General features: G+C 47.4%; 1 protein-coding gene across 1 annotated transcript in view; it reads right to left on the bottom strand.

Moving 5' to 3' along the window:
- LOC109883037 (cGMP-dependent 3',5'-cyclic phosphodiesterase-like) overlaps positions 1-16,305 on the bottom strand; it is a 74,913-nt gene continuing 58,608 nt past the window's right edge. The window contains exons 24-26 of the mRNA XM_031791445.1: positions 4,822-4,860; positions 4,617-4,723; positions 1-4,482 (exon numbers count right to left, since the gene is read on the bottom strand). Of these exons, the coding sequence (XP_031647305.1) occupies positions 4,233-4,482; positions 4,617-4,723; positions 4,822-4,860 (396 nt within the window). The 3' untranslated portion in view covers positions 1-4,232. The remainder of the gene's footprint in view (positions 4,483-4,616; positions 4,724-4,821; positions 4,861-16,305) is intronic.

Below are 16,305 nucleotides of genomic sequence, written 5' to 3'. Positions count from 1 at the left end.
CCTGAATGCCATTAGAACAGTTCAAATCTGTACAATAACATGAAGTCAAAGTCAGTGAAGTCATACACACAGACATCCTGAGGGAGAATCATCTACAAAATATATTAAGCTATATGCAGTCCATCCATATATTCACCTATACCCCATTCATCTAACAAATATATTGACCTGCACGCCCCAATCACTTAACCAAGATCCCCAGTTCATTCATCTAACAAATATATTGACCTGCACGCCCCAATCACTTAACCAAGATCCCCAGTTCATTCATCTAACAAATATATTGACCTGCACGCCCCAATCACTTAACCAAGATCCCCAGTTCATTCATCTAACAAATATATTGACCTGCACGCCCCAATCACCTAACCAAGATCCCCAGTTCATTCATCTAACAAATATATTGACCTGTACGCCCCAATCACCTAACCAAGATCCCCAGTTCATTCATCTAACAAATATATTGACCTGTACGCCCCAATCACCTAACAAAGATCCCCAGTTCATTCATCTAACAAATATATTGACCTGCACGCCCCAATCACCTAACCAAGATCCCCAGTTCATTCATCTAACAAATATATTGACCTGTACGCCCCAATCACCTAACCAAGATCCCCAGTTCATTCATCTAACAAATATATTGACCTGTACGCCCCAATCACTTAACCAAGATCCCCAGTTCATTCACCTAACAAATATATTGACCTGTACGCCCCAATCACCTAACCAAGATCCCCAGTTCATTCATCTAACAAATATATTGACCTGCACGCCCCAATCACCTAACCAAGATCCCCAGTTCATTCATCTAACAAATATATTGACCTGCACGCCCCAATCACCTAACCAAGATCCCCAGTTCATTCATCTAACAAATATATTGACATGTACGCCCCAATCACCTAACCAAGATCCCCAGTTCATTCACCTAACAAATATATTGACCTGTACGCCCCAATCACCTAACCAAGATCCCCAGTTCATTCATCTAACAAATATATTGACCTGTACGCCCCAATCACTTAACCAAGATCCCCAGTTCATTCACCTAACAAATATATTGACCTGTACGCCCCAATCACTTAACCAAGATCCCCAGTTCATTCAACTAACAAATATATTGACCTGTACGCCCCAATCACCTAACCAAGATCCCCAGTTCATTCATCTAACAAATATATTGACCTGTACGCCCCAATCACCTAACCAAGATCCCCAGTTCATTCATCTAACAAATATATTGACCTGTACGCCCCAATCACCTAACCAAGATCCCCAGTTCATTCATCTAACAAATATATTGACCTGTACGCCCCAATCACTTAACCAAGATCCCCAGTTCATTCATCTAACAAATATATTGACCTGCACGCCCCAATCACCTAACCAAGATCCCCAGTTCATTCATCTAACAAATATATTGACCTGTACGCCCCAATCACCTAACCAAGATCCCCAGTTCATTCATCGAACAAATATATTGACCTGTACGCCCCAATCACCTAACCAAGATCCCCAGTTCATTCATCGAACAAATATATTGACCTGTACGCCCCAATCACCTAACCAAGATCCCCAGTTCATTCATCGAACAAATATATTGACCTGTACGTCCCAATCACCTAACCAAGATCCCCAGTTCATTCACCTAACAAATATATTGACCTGTACGCCCCAATCACCTAACCAAGATCCCCAGTTCATTCATCTAACAAATATATTGACCTGCACGCCCCAATCACCTAACCAAGATCCCCAGTTCATTCACCTAACAAATATATTGACCTGTACGCCCCAATCACCTAACCAAGATCCCCAGTTCATTCATCTAACAAATATATTGACATGTACGCCCCAATCACCTAACCAAGATCCCCAGTTCATTCATCTAACAAATATATTGACCTGTACGCCCCAATCACCTAACCAAGATCCCCAGTTCATTCATCTAACAAATATATTGACATGTACGCCCCAATCACCTAACCAAGATCCCCAGTTCATTCACCTAACAAATATATTGACATGTACGCCCCAATCACCTAACCAAGATCCCCAGTTCATTCATCGAACAAATATATTGACATGTACGCCCCAATCACCTAACCAAGATCCCCAGTTCATTCATCTAACAAATATATTGACCTGCACGCCCCAATCACCTAACCAAGATCCCCAGTTCATTCACCTAACAAATATATTGACCTGTACGCCCCTTTTAAGAAATATATTCACATGTATGGCCTTAATTCTTCCACATATACAGTATGTAAGCCCTGACATGTGGTGAGGCTAAGCTGTTGCTTCACCGAGCAGCAGTTTCACACATTAGTTTAACATTTAGGTGATTGATTGATTGGAGTTGAGTGGTAGTGTGTTTTAAACTCCTGAGACAGTGAACTCACTGATAACCAACACACTGTTAACCAACACAATGATAACCTACACACTGTCATCTATAGGTCTGTTCATCAACACACTGTCATCTATAGGTCTGTTCATCAACACACTGTCATCTATAGGTCTGTTCATCAACACACTGTCATCTATAGGTCTGTTCATCAACACACTGTCATCTATAGGTCTGTTCATCTACACACTGTCATCTATAGGTCTGTTCATCAACACACTGTCATCTATAGGTCTGTTCATCAACACACTGTCATCTATAGGTCTGTTCATCTACACACTGTCATCTATAGGTCTGTTCATCTACACACTGTCATCTATAGGTCTGTTCATCAACACACTGTCATCTATAGGTTTGTTCATCAACACACTGTCATCTATAGGTCTGTTCATCTACACACTGTCATCTATAGGTCTGTTCATCTACACACTGTCATCTATAGGTCTGTTCATCAACACACTGTCATCTATAGGTCTGTTCATCAACACACTGTCATCTATAGGTCTGTTCATCAACACACTGTCATCTATAGGTCTGTTCATCAACACACTGTCATCTATAGGTCTGTACATCAACACACTGGAGATACTGTTTGGCCTCTGTGTCTGTTTGTATCTATGGTCCAACATGGTAAGCTCTGAGAAAGGCAGCATAGATGCACGATAAGGCAGATCCGTACAAAACACACACACACACACACACACACACACACACACACACACACACACACACACACACACACACACACACACACACACACACACACACACACACACACACACACACACACACACATGATGACACTGGATCATTTAAAGGGCTTCACTTATATAGAGGGTTATAGGGGTTATATAGAGACACAGAGAGAAACACTAAGAAGAAAATAGGAATGGCTCTTAGTGGCTCTTGTTGTGAAGGTTGTAATGGTGGTTGTGGTGTCTGTGTGTATGTCTGTGTGTATGTGTGTGGGATAGAAGATTTTAGCTAATGAGAATGGCACTGACCAGTGATCATTGACTGTCAAACTGTCCCCATTTCCAAAAGAGGGAAGTTCCACTCACAAGGCAGACACAAGGCAGATACAGTTTCCCTTAATAACCACTGGGCATCGCAGGGCCACCAATGGGCTCCATATATAATTACAAATATAATATCTGGCAAACTAGAGACTTACATGATGCCTAAGACATGAAAAATACATCCAATACTGGCTGAGATAAAGGGTGTAACACACAAGGTGTAGGCTACATACAGTATACATAAGCAGTCATATGAGTGACATAGCAGCTCATCAGGGTGTGTGTGGGCTGATGGGAGGGATTCTGATGATCTTAAAACAACATAAACCAACAGATTCCAGAACTGTCCTCCGTACTACACAGCTTTCTGTTAACTAGGAAAGGAGCTCTTTACCTATGTGTTATTACACAGGTATTGACCTATTAGGTGTCTGTGAGCCTGTGTGTGAAACAGAAACTCAGAACAATATGGACGGAGACCTCGTTATGAAAATGATCATTTCTAGAGTCAACACGACTCTCTGCTTTCCTCACAGGAGTTCAGTCACATTTAGCATCTACAGGAATCGTCTGAATCGACTATTCTGAATCGACTCCTTTGAAATGACTCATCTGAATCGTCCCTCCTGCGGTTCACTCCATCTGTTTTGCTCAGCCTTAGAGATTGACAGCTGTCAGTCAAATGTCAAACTGTCTCAGAGTCCCGCCTTCTCCGCTTGAGGACGTAAAAAGGGAATAGTTTCCTTAGGTTTCTATTAGCCTAGAGATACTGCTTTCTCCACTCCCATTGGTCGGTATGGTTACAGGCCCCTCCCCCCGTCCCCCTCATCCAGGCAACCGTTGAGGCAATGGGTGTCATCGCAGTGGCTGTCATCCCCAAGTGCACCCTGGGATTGCAGCAATTCATACTCTTCATCCAGGAAGTCGAGGCTATTGTTGCTAGGCAACCCACGGACGCTGAACTTGTGGGAGACTTTGGTCCACTGTACTCGATTGGTCGCTACACGCTCATACAGCTCGGTTGCCCCTGGTAACAGCTCTGACAGCAGCCTATGAGAGGACAGGGGCGTGGGACACAATATTAGGTGGTGCTGTGGGCCGTGTTGTGATTGGGTCAGTAGTGATAAACGCTGTATTGTGATTGGGTCAGTAGTGATAAACTCTGTGTTGTGATTGGTTCTTACTTGTAGATGGGCATGGCGATGTGTTCCATGAAGCTGATCTGTAGCTCTGGGATGTAGGCCTTCTCTCTGTCCATCATCTCACTGGGACGATTCCCCATCGCCTTCTCCTGCACACACAAGCAAGTTAAACACGTCAGATACACACTCACCCCCCCAACACACACACACACAAATACGGTGCAGGAATAAAGTGCAGCACACATACCAGATCCCCCTGGGAGAAGAACTCTTTATAGATCAGCTCCTGAATACAGAGGAGAGAAAAATAGGTTTAGGGTCAAAGGTCAACTAGGGTCTGGGGTTAGGATTGAGGATTTAGGTTAGGGTTGAGGATTTAGGTTAGGGTTGAGGTTAGGGTTGAGGATTTAGGTTAGGGTTGAGGCTAGAGTTAGGGGTAGGATATGAACATGAACCTATAGGGTTAGTGTCTGGGTTTTGGTTAGGGTTAGGGTTGTGGTTGAGGTTTGGGTTGAACCTGCATATGGACATGAAGCTAGGGTTAGGGTTGTGGTTGAGGGTTAGGGTTAGGAGTAGACGTTAGGGTTGTGGTTGAGGGTAAGGGTTGTGGTTGAGGTTTGGGTTAGGAGTAGACGTTAGGGTTGTGGTTGAGGGTTAGGGTTGTGGTTGAGGTTAGGGTTGGGGTTGAGGTTAGGGTTGAACCTGCATATGGACATGAAGCTAGGGTTAGGGTTGTGGTTGAGGGTTAGGGTTGAACCTGCATATGGACATGAAGCTAGGGTAAGGGTTGTGGTTGAGGGTTAGGGTTGAACCTGCATATGGACATGAAGCTAGGGTAAGGGTTGTGGTTGAGGGTTAGGGTTGTGGTTGAGGTTAGGGTTGTGGTTGAGGTTAGGATTGAACCTGAATATGGACATGAAGCTAGGGTAAGGGTTGTGGTTGAGGGTTAGGGTTGTGGTTGAGGTTAGGGTTGAACCTGCATATGGACATGAAGCTAGGGTTAGGGTTGTGGTTGAGGGTTAGGGTTGAACCTGCATATGGACATGAAGCTAGGGTTAGGGTTGTGGTTGAGGGTTAGGGTTGAACCTGCATATGGACATGAAGCTAGGGTTAGGGTTGTGGTTGAGGGTTAGGGTTGAACCTGCATATGGACATGAAGATAGGGTAAGGGTTGTGGTTGAGGGTAAGGGTTGTGGTTGAGGGTAAGGGTTGTGGTTGAGGGTAAGGGTTGTGGTTGAGGGTAAGGGTTGTGGTTGAGGGTTAGGGTTGTGGTTGAGGTTAGGGTTGTGGTTGAGGTTTGGGTTAGGAGTAGACGTTAGGGTTGTGGTTGAGGGTTAGGGTTAGGAGTAGACGTTAGGGTTGTGGTTGAGGTTTGGGTTAGGAGTAGACGTTAGGGTTGTGGTTGAGGTTAGGGTTGTGGTTGAGGGTAAGGGTTGTGGTTGAGGTTTGGGTTAGGAGTAGACGTTAGGGTTGTGGTTGAGGTTTGGGTTAGGAGTAGACGTTAGGGTTGTGGTTGAGGGTTAGGGTTAGGAGTAGACGTTAGGGTTGTGGTTGAGGTTTGGGTTAGGAGTAGACGTTAGGGTTGTGGTTGAGGGTTAGGAGTAGACGTTAGGGTTGTGGTTGAGGTTAGGGTTAGGAGTAGACGTTAGGGTTGTGGTTGAGTGTTAGGGTTGTGGTTGAGGGTTAGGGTTGTGGTTGAGGTTTGGGTTAGGAGTAGACGTTAGGGTTGTGGTTGAGGTTTGGGTTAGGAGTAGACGTTAGGGTTGTGGTTGAGGTTAGGGTTGTGGTTGAGGTTTGGGCTAGGAGTAGACGTTAGGGTTGTGGTTGAGGTTTGGGTTAGGAGTAGACGTTAGGGTTGTGGTTGAGGGTTAGGGTTGTGGTTGAGGGTAAGGGTTGTGATTGAGGTTTGGGTTAGGAGTAGACGTTAGGGTTAGGAGTAGACATTAGGGTTGTGGTTGAGGTTAGGGTTGTGGTTGAGGTTTGGGTTAGGAGTAGACGTTAGGGTTGTGGTTGAGGTTTGGGTTAGGAGTAGACGTTAGGGTTGTGGTTGAGGGTTAGGGTTGTGGTTGAGGTTTGGGTTAGGAGTAGACGTTAGGGTTGTGGTTGAGGTTTGGGTTAGGAGTAGACGTTAGGGTTGTGGTTGAGGGTAATGGTTGTGGTTGAGGTTAGGGTTAGGAGTAGACGTTAGGGTTGTGGTTGAGGGTTAGGGTTGTGGTTGAGGGTTAGGGTTGTGGTTGAGGTTTGGGTTAGGAGTAGACGTTAGGGTTGTGGTTGAGGTTTGGATTAGGAGTAGACGTTAGGGTTGTGGTTGAGGGTTAGGGTTGTGGTTGAGGGTTAGGGTTGTGGTTGAGGGTTAGGGTTGTGGTTGAGGTTTGGGTTAGGAGTAGACGTTAGGGTTGTGGTTGAGGTTTGGGTTAGGAGTAGACGTTAGGGTTGTGGTTGAGGTTTGGGTTAGGAGTAGACGTTAGGGTTGTGGTTGAGGTTTGGGTTAGGAGTAGACGTTAGGGTTGTGGTTGAGGGTTAGGGTTGTGGTTGAGGGTTAGGGTTGTGGTTGAGGTTTGGGTTAGGAGTAGACGTTAGGGTTGTGGTTGAGGGTAATGGTTGTGGTTGAGGTTAGGGTTAGGAGTAGACGTTAGGGTTGTGGTTGAGGGTAAGGGTTGTGGTTGAGGGTAAGGGTTGTGGTTGAGGGTTAGGGTTGTGGTTGAGGTTAGGGTTGTGGTTGAGGTTTGGGTTAGGAGTAGACGTTAGGGTTGTGGTTGAGGTTAGGGTTAGGAGTAGACGTTAGGGTTGTGGTTGAGGTTAGGGTTAGGAGTAGACGTTAGGGTTGTGGTTGAGGGTTAAGGTTAGGAGTAGACGTTAGGGTTGTGGTTGAGGTTTGGGTTAGGAGTAGACGTTAGGGTTGTGGTTGAGGTTAGGGTTGTGGTTGAGGTTTGGGTTAGGAGTAGACGTTAGGGTTGTGGTTGAGGTTTGGGTTAGGAGTAGACGTTAGGGTTGTGGTTGAGGTTTGGGTTAGGAGTAGACGTTAGGGTTGTGGTTGAGGGTTAGGGTTGTGGTTGAGGGTTAGGGTTGTGGTTGAGGGTTAGGGTTGTGGTTGAGGGTTAGGGTTGTGGTTGAGGTTTGGGTTAGGAGTAGACGTTAGGGTTGTGGTTGAGGTTTGGGTTAGGAGTAGACGTTAGGGTTGTGGTTGAGGGTTAGGATTGTGGTTGAGGGTTAGGGTTGTGGTTGAGGTTTGGGTTAGGAGTAGACGTTAGGGTTGTGGTTGAGGGTAATGGTTGTGGTTGAGGTTAGGGTTAGGAGTAGACGTTAGGGTTGTGGTTGAGGGTAAGGGTTGTGGTTGAGGGTTAGGGTTGTGGTTGAGGTTAGGGTTGTGGTTGAGGTTTGGGTTAGGAGTAGACGTTAGGGTTGTGGTTGAGGTTAGGGTTAGGAGTAGACGTTAGGGTTGTGGTTGAGGTTAGGGTTAGGAGTAGACGTTAGGGTTGTGGTTGAGGGTTAGGGTTAGGAGTAGACGTTAGGGTTGTGGTTGAGGTTTGGGTTAGGAGTAGACGTTAGGGTTGTGGTTGAGGTTAGGGTTGTGGTTGAGGTTAAGGGTTGTGGTTGAGGTTTGGGTTAGGAGTAGACGTTAGGGTTGTGGTTGAGGTTAGGGTTGTGGTTGAGGTTTGGGTTAGGAGTAGACGTTAGGGTTGTGGTTGAGGTTTGGGTTAGGAGTAGACGTTAGGGTTGTGGTTGAGGTTTGGGTTAGGAGTAGACGTTAGGGTTGTGGTTGAGGGTTAGGGTTGTGGTTGAGGGTTAGGGTTGTGGTTGAGGGTTAGGGTTGTGGTTGAGGTTTGGGTTAGGAGTAGACGTTAGGGTTGTGGTTGAGGTTTGGGTTAGGAGTAGACGTTAGGGTTGTGGTTGAGGTTTGGGTTAGGAGTAGACGTTAGGGTTAGGAGTAGACGTTAGGGTTGTGGTTGAGGGTTAGGATTGTGGTTGAGGGTTAGGGTTGTGGTTGAGGTTTGGGTTAGGAGTAGACGTTAGGGTTGTGGTTGAGGGTAAGGGTTGTGGTTGAGGGTTAGGGTTGTGGTTGAGGTTAGGGTTGAACCTGCATATGGACATGAAGCTAGGGTTAGGGTTGTGGTTGAGGGTTAGGGTTGAACCTGCATATGGACATGAAGCTAGGGTTAGGGTTGTGGTTGAGGGTTAGGGTTGAACCTGCATATGGACATGAAGCTAGGGTTAGGGTTGTGGTTGAGGGTTAGGGTTGAACCTGCATATGGACATGAAGATAGGGTAAGGGTTGTGGTTGAGGGTAAGGGTTGTGGTTGAGGGTAAGGGTTGTGGTTGAGGGTAAGGGTTGTGGTTGAGGGTAAGGGTTGTGGTTGAGGGTTAGGGTTGTGGTTGAGGTTAGGGTTGTGGTTGAGGTTTGGGTTAGGAGTAGACGTTAGGGTTGTGGTTGAGGGTTAGGGTTAGGAGTAGACGTTAGGGTTGTGGTTGAGGTTTGGGTTAGGAGTAGACGTTAGGGTTGTGGTTGAGGTTAGGGTTGTGGTTGAGGGTAAGGGTTGTGGTTGAGGTTTGGGTTAGGAGTAGACGTTAGGGTTGTGGTTGAGGTTTGGGTTAGGAGTAGACGTTAGGGTTGTGGTTGAGGGTTAGGGTTAGGAGTAGACGTTAGGGTTGTGGTTGAGGTTTGGGTTAGGAGTAGACGTTAGGGTTGTGGTTGAGGGTTAGGAGTAGACGTTAGGGTTGTGGTTGAGGTTAGGGTTAGGAGTAGACGTTAGGGTTGTGGTTGAGTGTTAGGGTTGTGGTTGAGGGTTAGGGTTGTGGTTGAGGTTTGGGTTAGGAGTAGACGTTAGGGTTGTGGTTGAGGTTTGGGTTAGGAGTAGACGTTAGGGTTGTGGTTGAGGTTAGGGTTGTGGTTGAGGTTTGGGCTAGGAGTAGACGTTAGGGTTGTGGTTGAGGTTTGGGTTAGGAGTAGACGTTAGGGTTGTGGTTGAGGGTTAGGGTTGTGGTTGAGGGTAAGGGTTGTGATTGAGGTTTGGGTTAGGAGTAGACGTTAGGGTTAGGAGTAGACATTAGGGTTGTGGTTGAGGTTAGGGTTGTGGTTGAGGTTTGGGTTAGGAGTAGACGTTAGTGTTGTGGTTGAGGTTTGGGTTAGGAGTAGACGTTAGGGTTGTGGTTGAGGGTTAGGGTTGTGGTTGAGGTTTGGGTTAGGAGTAGACGTTAGGGTTGTGGTTGAGGTTTGGGTTAGGAGTAGACGTTAGGGTTGTGGTTGAGGGTAATGGTTGTGGTTGAGGTTAGGGTTAGGAGTAGACGTTAGGGTTGTGGTTGAGGGTTAGGGTTGTGGTTGAGGGTTAGGGTTGTGGTTGAGGTTTGGGTTAGGAGTAGACGTTAGGGTTGTGGTTGAGGTTTGGATTAGGAGTAGACGTTAGGGTTGTGGTTGAGGGTTAGGGTTGTGGTTGAGGGTTAGGGTTGTGGTTGAGGGTTAGGGTTGTGGTTGAGGTTTGGGTTAGGAGTAGACGTTAGGGTTGTGGTTGAGGTTTGGGTTAGGAGTAGACGTTAGGGTTGTGGTTGAGGTTTGGGTTAGGAGTAGACGTTAGGGTTGTGGTTGAGGTTTGGGTTAGGAGTAGACGTTAGGGTTGTGGTTGAGGGTTAGGGTTGTGGTTGAGGGTTAGGGTTGTGGTTGAGGTTTGGGTTAGGAGTAGACGTTAGGGTTGTGGTTGAGGGTAATGGTTGTGGTTGAGGTTAGGGTTAGGAGTAGACGTTAGGGTTGTGGTTGAGGGTAAGGGTTGTGGTTGAGGGTAAGGGTTGTGGTTGAGGGTTAGGGTTGTGGTTGAGGTTAGGGTTGTGGTTGAGGTTTGGGTTAGGAGTAGACGTTAGGGTTGTGGTTGAGGTTAGGGTTAGGAGTAGACGTTAGGGTTGTGGTTGAGGTTAGGGTTAGGAGTAGACGTTAGGGTTGTGGTTGAGGGTTAAGGTTAGGAGTAGACGTTAGGGTTGTGGTTGAGGTTTGGGTTAGGAGTAGACGTTAGGGTTGTGGTTGAGGTTAGGGTTGTGGTTGAGGTTTGGGTTAGGAGTAGACGTTAGGGTTGTGGTTGAGGTTTGGGTTAGGAGTAGACGTTAGGGTTGTGGTTGAGGTTTGGGTTAGGAGTAGACGTTAGGGTTGTGGTTGAGGGTTAGGGTTGTGGTTGAGGGTTAGGGTTGTGGTTGAGGGTTAGGGTTGTGGTTGAGGTTTGGGTTAGGAGTAGACGTTAGGGTTGTGGTTGAGGTTTGGGTTAGGAGTAGACGTTAGGGTTGTGGTTGAGGGTTAGGATTGTGGTTGAGGGTTAGGGTTGTGGTTGAGGTTTGGGTTAGGAGTAGACGTTAGGGTTGTGGTTGAGGGTAATGGTTGTGGTTGAGGTTAGGGTTAGGAGTAGACGTTAGGGTTGTGGTTGAGGGTAAGGGTTGTGGTTGAGGGTTAGGGTTGTGGTTGAGGTTAGGGTTGTGGTTGAGGTTTGGGTTAGGAGTAGACGTTAGGGTTGTGGTTGAGGTTAGGGTTAGGAGTAGACGTTAGGGTTGTGGTTGAGGTTAGGGTTAGGAGTAGACGTTAGGGTTGTGGTTGAGGGTTAGGGTTAGGAGTAGACGTTAGGGTTGTGGTTGAGGTTTGGGTTAGGAGTAGACGTTAGGGTTGTGGTTGAGGTTAGGGTTGTGGTTGAGGTTAAGGGTTGTGGTTGAGGTTTGGGTTAGGAGTAGACGTTAGGGTTGTGGTTGAGGTTAGGGTTGTGGTTGAGGTTTGGGTTAGGAGTAGACGTTAGGGTTGTGGTTGAGGTTTGGGTTAGGAGTAGACGTTAGGGTTGTGGTTGAGGTTTGGGTTAGGAGTAGACGTTAGGGTTGTGGTTGAGGGTTAGGGTTGTGGTTGAGGGTTAGGGTTGTGGTTGAGGGTTAGGGTTGTGGTTGAGGTTTGGGTTAGGAGTAGACGTTAGGGTTGTGGTTGAGGTTTGGGTTAGGAGTAGACGTTAGGGTTGTGGTTGAGGTTTGGGTTAGGAGTAGACGTTAGGGTTAGGAGTAGACGTTAGGGTTGTGGTTGAGGTTTGGGTTAGGAGTAGACGTTAGGGTTGTGGTTGAGGGTTAGGATTGTGGTTGAGGGTTAGGGTTGTGGTTGAGGTTTGGGTTAGGAGTAGACGTTAGGGTTGTGGTTGAGGGTAATGGTTGTGGTTGAGGTTAGGGTTAGGAGTAGACGTTAGGGTTGTGGTTGAGGGTAAGGGTTGTGGTTGAGGGTTAGGGTTGTGGTTGAGGTTAGGGTTGTGGTTGAGGTTTGGGTTAGGAGTAGACGTTAGGGTTGTGGTTGAGGTTAGGGTTAGGAGTAGACGTTAGGGTTGTGGTTGAGGTTAGGGTTAGGAGTAGACGTTAGGGTTGTGGTTGAGGGTTAGGGTTAGGAGTAGACGTTAGGGTTGTGGTTGAGGTTTGGGTTAGGAGTAGACGTTAGGGTTGTGGTTGAGGTTAGGGTTGTGGTTGAGGTTAAGGGTTGTGGTTGAGGTTTGGGTTAGGAGTAGACGTTAGGGTTGTGGTTGAGGTTAGGGTTGTGGTTGAGGTTTGGGTTAGGAGTAGACGTTAGGGTTGTGGTTGAGGTTTGGGTTAGGAGTAGACGTTAGGGTTGTGGTTGAGGTTTGGGTTAGGAGTAGACGTTAGGGTTGTGGTTGAGGGTTAGGGTTGTGGTTGAGGGTTAGGGTTGTGGTTGAGGGTTAGGGTTGTGGTTGAGGTTTGGGTTAGGAGTAGACGTTAGGGTTGTGGTTGAGGTTTGGGTTAGGAGTAGACGTTAGGGTTGTGGTTGAGGTTTGGGTTAGGAGTAGACGTTAGGGTTAGGAGTAGACGTTAGGGTTGTGGTTGAGGGTTAGGATTGTGGTTGAGGGTTAGGGTTGTGGTTGAGGTTTGGGTTAGGAGTAGACGTTAGGGTTGTGGTTGAGGGTAAGGGTTGTGGTTGAGGGTTAGGGTTGTGGTTGAGGTTAGGGTTGTGGTTGAGGTTTGGGTTAGGAGTAGACGTTAGGGTTGTGGTTGAGGTTAGGGTTAGGAGTAGACGTTAGGGTTGTGGTTGAGGTTTGGGTTAGGAGTAGACGTTAGGGTTGTGGTTGAGGGTTAGGGTTAGGAGTAGACGTTAGGATTGTGGTTGAGGTTTGGGTTAGGAGTAGATGTTAGGGTTGTGGTTGAGGTTAGGGTTGTGGTTGAGGTTGAGGGTAAGGGTTGTGGTTGAGGTTAGGGTTAGGAGTAGACGTTAGGGTTGTGGTTGAGGGTTAGGGTTGTGGTTGAGGGTTAGGGTTGTGGTTGAGGGTTAGGAGTAGACGTTAGGGTTGTGGTTGAGGGTTAGGGTTGTGGTTGAGGGTTAGGGTTGTGGTTGAGGTTTGGGTTAGGAATAGACGTTAGGGTTGTGGTTGAGGTTTGGGTTAGGAGTAGACGTTAGGGTTGTGGTTGAGGTTTGGGTTAGGAGTAGACGTTAGGGTTGTGGTTGAGGTTTGGGTTAGGAGTAGACGTTAGGGTTGTGGTTGAGGGTTAGGGTTGTGGTTGAGGGTTAGGGTTGTGGTTGAGGTTTGGGTTAGGAGTAGACGTAGGGTTGTGGTTGAGGGTAATGGTTGTGGTTGAGGTTAGGGTTAGGAGTAGACGTTAGGGTTGTGGTTGAGGGTAAGGGTTGTGGTTGAGGGTAAGGGTTGTGGTTGAGGGTTAGGGTTGAGGTTAGGGTTGTGGTTGAGGTTTGGGTTAGGAGTAGACGTTAGGGTTGTGGTTGAGGTTAGGGTTAGGAGTAGACGTTAGGGTTGTGGTTGAGGTTAGGGTTAGGAGTAGACGTTAGGGTTGTGGTTGAGGGTTAGGGTTAGGAGTAGACGTTAGGGTTGTGGTTGAGGTTTGGGTTAGGAGTAGACGTTAGGGTTGTGGTTGAGGTTTGGGTTAGGAGTAGACGTTAGGGTTGTGGTTGAGGGTTAGGGTTGTGGTTGAGGGTTAGGGTTGTGGTTGAGGTTTGGGTTAGGAGTAGACGTAGGGTTGTGGTTGAGGGTAATGGTTGTGGTTGAGGTTAGGGTTAGGAGTAGACGTTAGGGTTGTGGTTGAGGGTAAGGGTTGTGGTTGAGGGTAAGGGTTGTGGTTGAGGGTTAGGGTTGAGGTTAGGGTTGTGGTTGAGGTTTGGGTTAGGAGTAGACGTTAGGGTTGTGGTTGAGGTTAGGGTTAGGAGTAGACGTTAGGGTTGTGGTTGAGGTTAGGGTTAGGAGTAGACGTTAGGGTTGTGGTTGAGGGTTAGGGTTAGGAGTAGACGTTAGGGTTGTGGTTGAGGTTTGGGTTAGGAGTAGACGTTAGGGTTGTGGTTGAGGTTAGGGTTGTGGTTGAGGGTAAGGGTTGTGGTTGAGGTTTGGGTTAGGAGTAGACGTTAGGGTTGTGGTTGAGGTTTGGGTTAGGAGTAGACGTTAGGGTTGTGGTTGAGGGTTAGGGTTAGGAGTAGACGTTAGGGTTGTGGTTGAGGTTTGGGTTAGGAGTAGATGTTAGGGTTGTGGTTGAGGTTAGGGTTGTGGTTGAGGTTGAGGGTAAGGGTTGTGGTTGAGGTTAGGGTTAGGCGTAGACGTTAGGGTTGTGGTTGAGGGTTAGGGTTGTGGTTGAGGTTTGGGTTATGAGTAGACGTTAGGGTTGTGGTTGAGGTTTGGGTTAGGAATAGACGTTAGGGTTGTGGTTGAGGTTAGGGTTGTGGTTGAGGTTGGGTTAGGAGTAGACATTAGGGTTGTGGTTGAGGTTTGGGTTAGGAGTAGACGTTAGGGTTGTGGTTGAGGGTTAGGGTTGTGGTTGAGGGTAAGGGTTGTGATTGAGGTTTGGGTTAGGAGTAGACGTTAGGGTTGTGGTTGAGGTTTGGGTTAGGAGTAGACGTTAGGGTTGTGGTTGAGGTTTGGGTTAGGAGTAGACGTTAGGGTTGTGGTTGAGGTTTGGGTTAGGAGTAGACGTTAGGGTTGTGGTTGAGGGTTAGGAGTAGACGTTAGGGTTGTGGTTGAGGTTTGGGTTAGGAGTAGATGTTAGGGTTGTGGTTGAGGTTAGGGTTGTGTTTGAGGTTGAGGGTAAGGGTTGTGGTTGAGGTTAGGGTTAGGAGTAGACGTTAGGGTTGTGGTTGAGGGTTAGGGTTGTGGTTGAGGGTTAGGGTTGTGGTTGAGGTTTGGGTTAGGAGTAGACGTTCGGTTGTGGTTGAGGGTTAGGGTTGTGGTTGAGGGTTAGGGTTGTGGTTGAGGTTTGGGTTAGGAGTAGACGTTAGGGTTGTGGTTGAGGTTTGGGTTAGGAGTAGACGTTAGGGTTGTGGTTGAGGGTTAGGGTTGTGGTTGAGGGTTAGGGTTGTGGTTGAGGTTTGGGTTAGGAGTAGACGTTAGGGTTGTGGTTGAGGGTAATGGTTGTGGTTGAGGTTAGGGTTAGGAGTAGACGTTAGGGTTGTGGTTGAGGGTAAGGGTTGTGGTTGAGGGTAAGGGTTGTGGTTGAGGGTTAGGGTTGTGGTTGAGGTTAGGGTTGTGGTTGAGGTTTGGGTTAGGAGTAGACGTTAGGGTTGTGGTTGAGGTTAGGGTTAGGAGTAGACGTTAGGGTTGTGGTTGAGGTTAGGGTTAGGTGTAGACGTTAGGGTTGTGGTTGAGGTTAGGGTTGTGGTTGAGGGTAAGGTTGTGGTTTGGGTTAGGAGTAGACGTTAGGGTTGTGGTTGAGGTTTGGGTTAGGAGTAGACGTTAGGGTTGTGGTTGAGGGTTAGGGTTAGGAGTAGACGTTAGGGTTGTGGTTGAGGTTTGGGTTAGGAGTAGATGTTAGGGTTGTGGTTGAGGTTGAGGGTAAGGGTTGTGGTTGAGGTTAGGGTTAGGAGTAGACGTTAGGGTTGTGGTTGAGGGTTAGGGTTGTGGTTGAGGGTTAGGGTTGTGGTTGAGGTTTGGGTTAGGAGTAGACGTTAGGGTTGTGGTTGAGGTTTGGGTTAGGAGTAGACCGTTAGGGTTGTGGTTGAGGTTAGGGTTGTGGTTGAGGTTTGGGTTAGGAGTAGACGTTAGGGTTGTGGTTGAGGTTTGGGTTAGGAGTAGACGTTAGGGTTGTGGTTGAGGGTTAGGGTTGTGGTTGAGGGTAAGGGTTGTGATTGAGGTTTGGGTTAGGAGTAGACGTTAGGGTTGTGGTTGAGGTTAGGGTTGTGGTTGAGGTTTGGGTTAGGAGTAGACGTTAGGGTTGTGGTTGAGGTTTGGGTTAGGAGTAGACGTTAGGGTTGTGGTTGAGGGTTAGGGTTGTGGTTTGGGTTAGGAGTAGACGTTAGGGTTTGTGGTTGAGGTTAGGGTTGTGGTTGAGGTTTGGGTTAGGAGTAGACGTTAGGGTTGTGGTTGAGGTTTGGGTTAGGAGTAGACGTTAGGGTTGTGGTTGAGGGTTAGGGTTGTGGTTGAGGGTTAGGGTTGTGGGTTAGGGTTGTGGTTGAGGTTTGGGTTAGGAGTAGACGTTAGGGTTGTGGTTGAGGTTTGGATTAGGAGTAGACGTTAGTGTTGTGGTTGAGGTTTGGGTTAGGAGTAGACGTTAGGGTTGTGGTTGAGGGTAATGGTTGTGGTTGAGGTTAGGGTTAGGAGTAGACGTTAGGGTTGTGGTTAAGGGTTAGGGTTGTGGTTGAGGGTTAGGGTTGTGGTTGAGGTTTGGGTTAGGAGTAGACGTTAGGGTTGTGGTTGAGGTTTGGGTTAGGAGTAGACGTTAGGGTTGTGGTTGAGGGTTAGGGTTAGGAGTAGACGTTAGGGTTGTGGTTGAGGTTTGGGTTAGGAGTAGATGTTAG

This window comes from Oncorhynchus kisutch, linkage group LG15 (genome assembly GCF_002021735.2).
Source record: "Oncorhynchus kisutch isolate 150728-3 linkage group LG15, Okis_V2, whole genome shotgun sequence".
Lineage (NCBI taxonomy): Eukaryota > Metazoa > Chordata > Actinopteri > Salmoniformes > Salmonidae > Oncorhynchus > Oncorhynchus kisutch.
The sequence above is the reverse complement of the archived record's forward strand: the minus strand, read 5'-3'. Positions and strand labels throughout refer to the sequence as shown.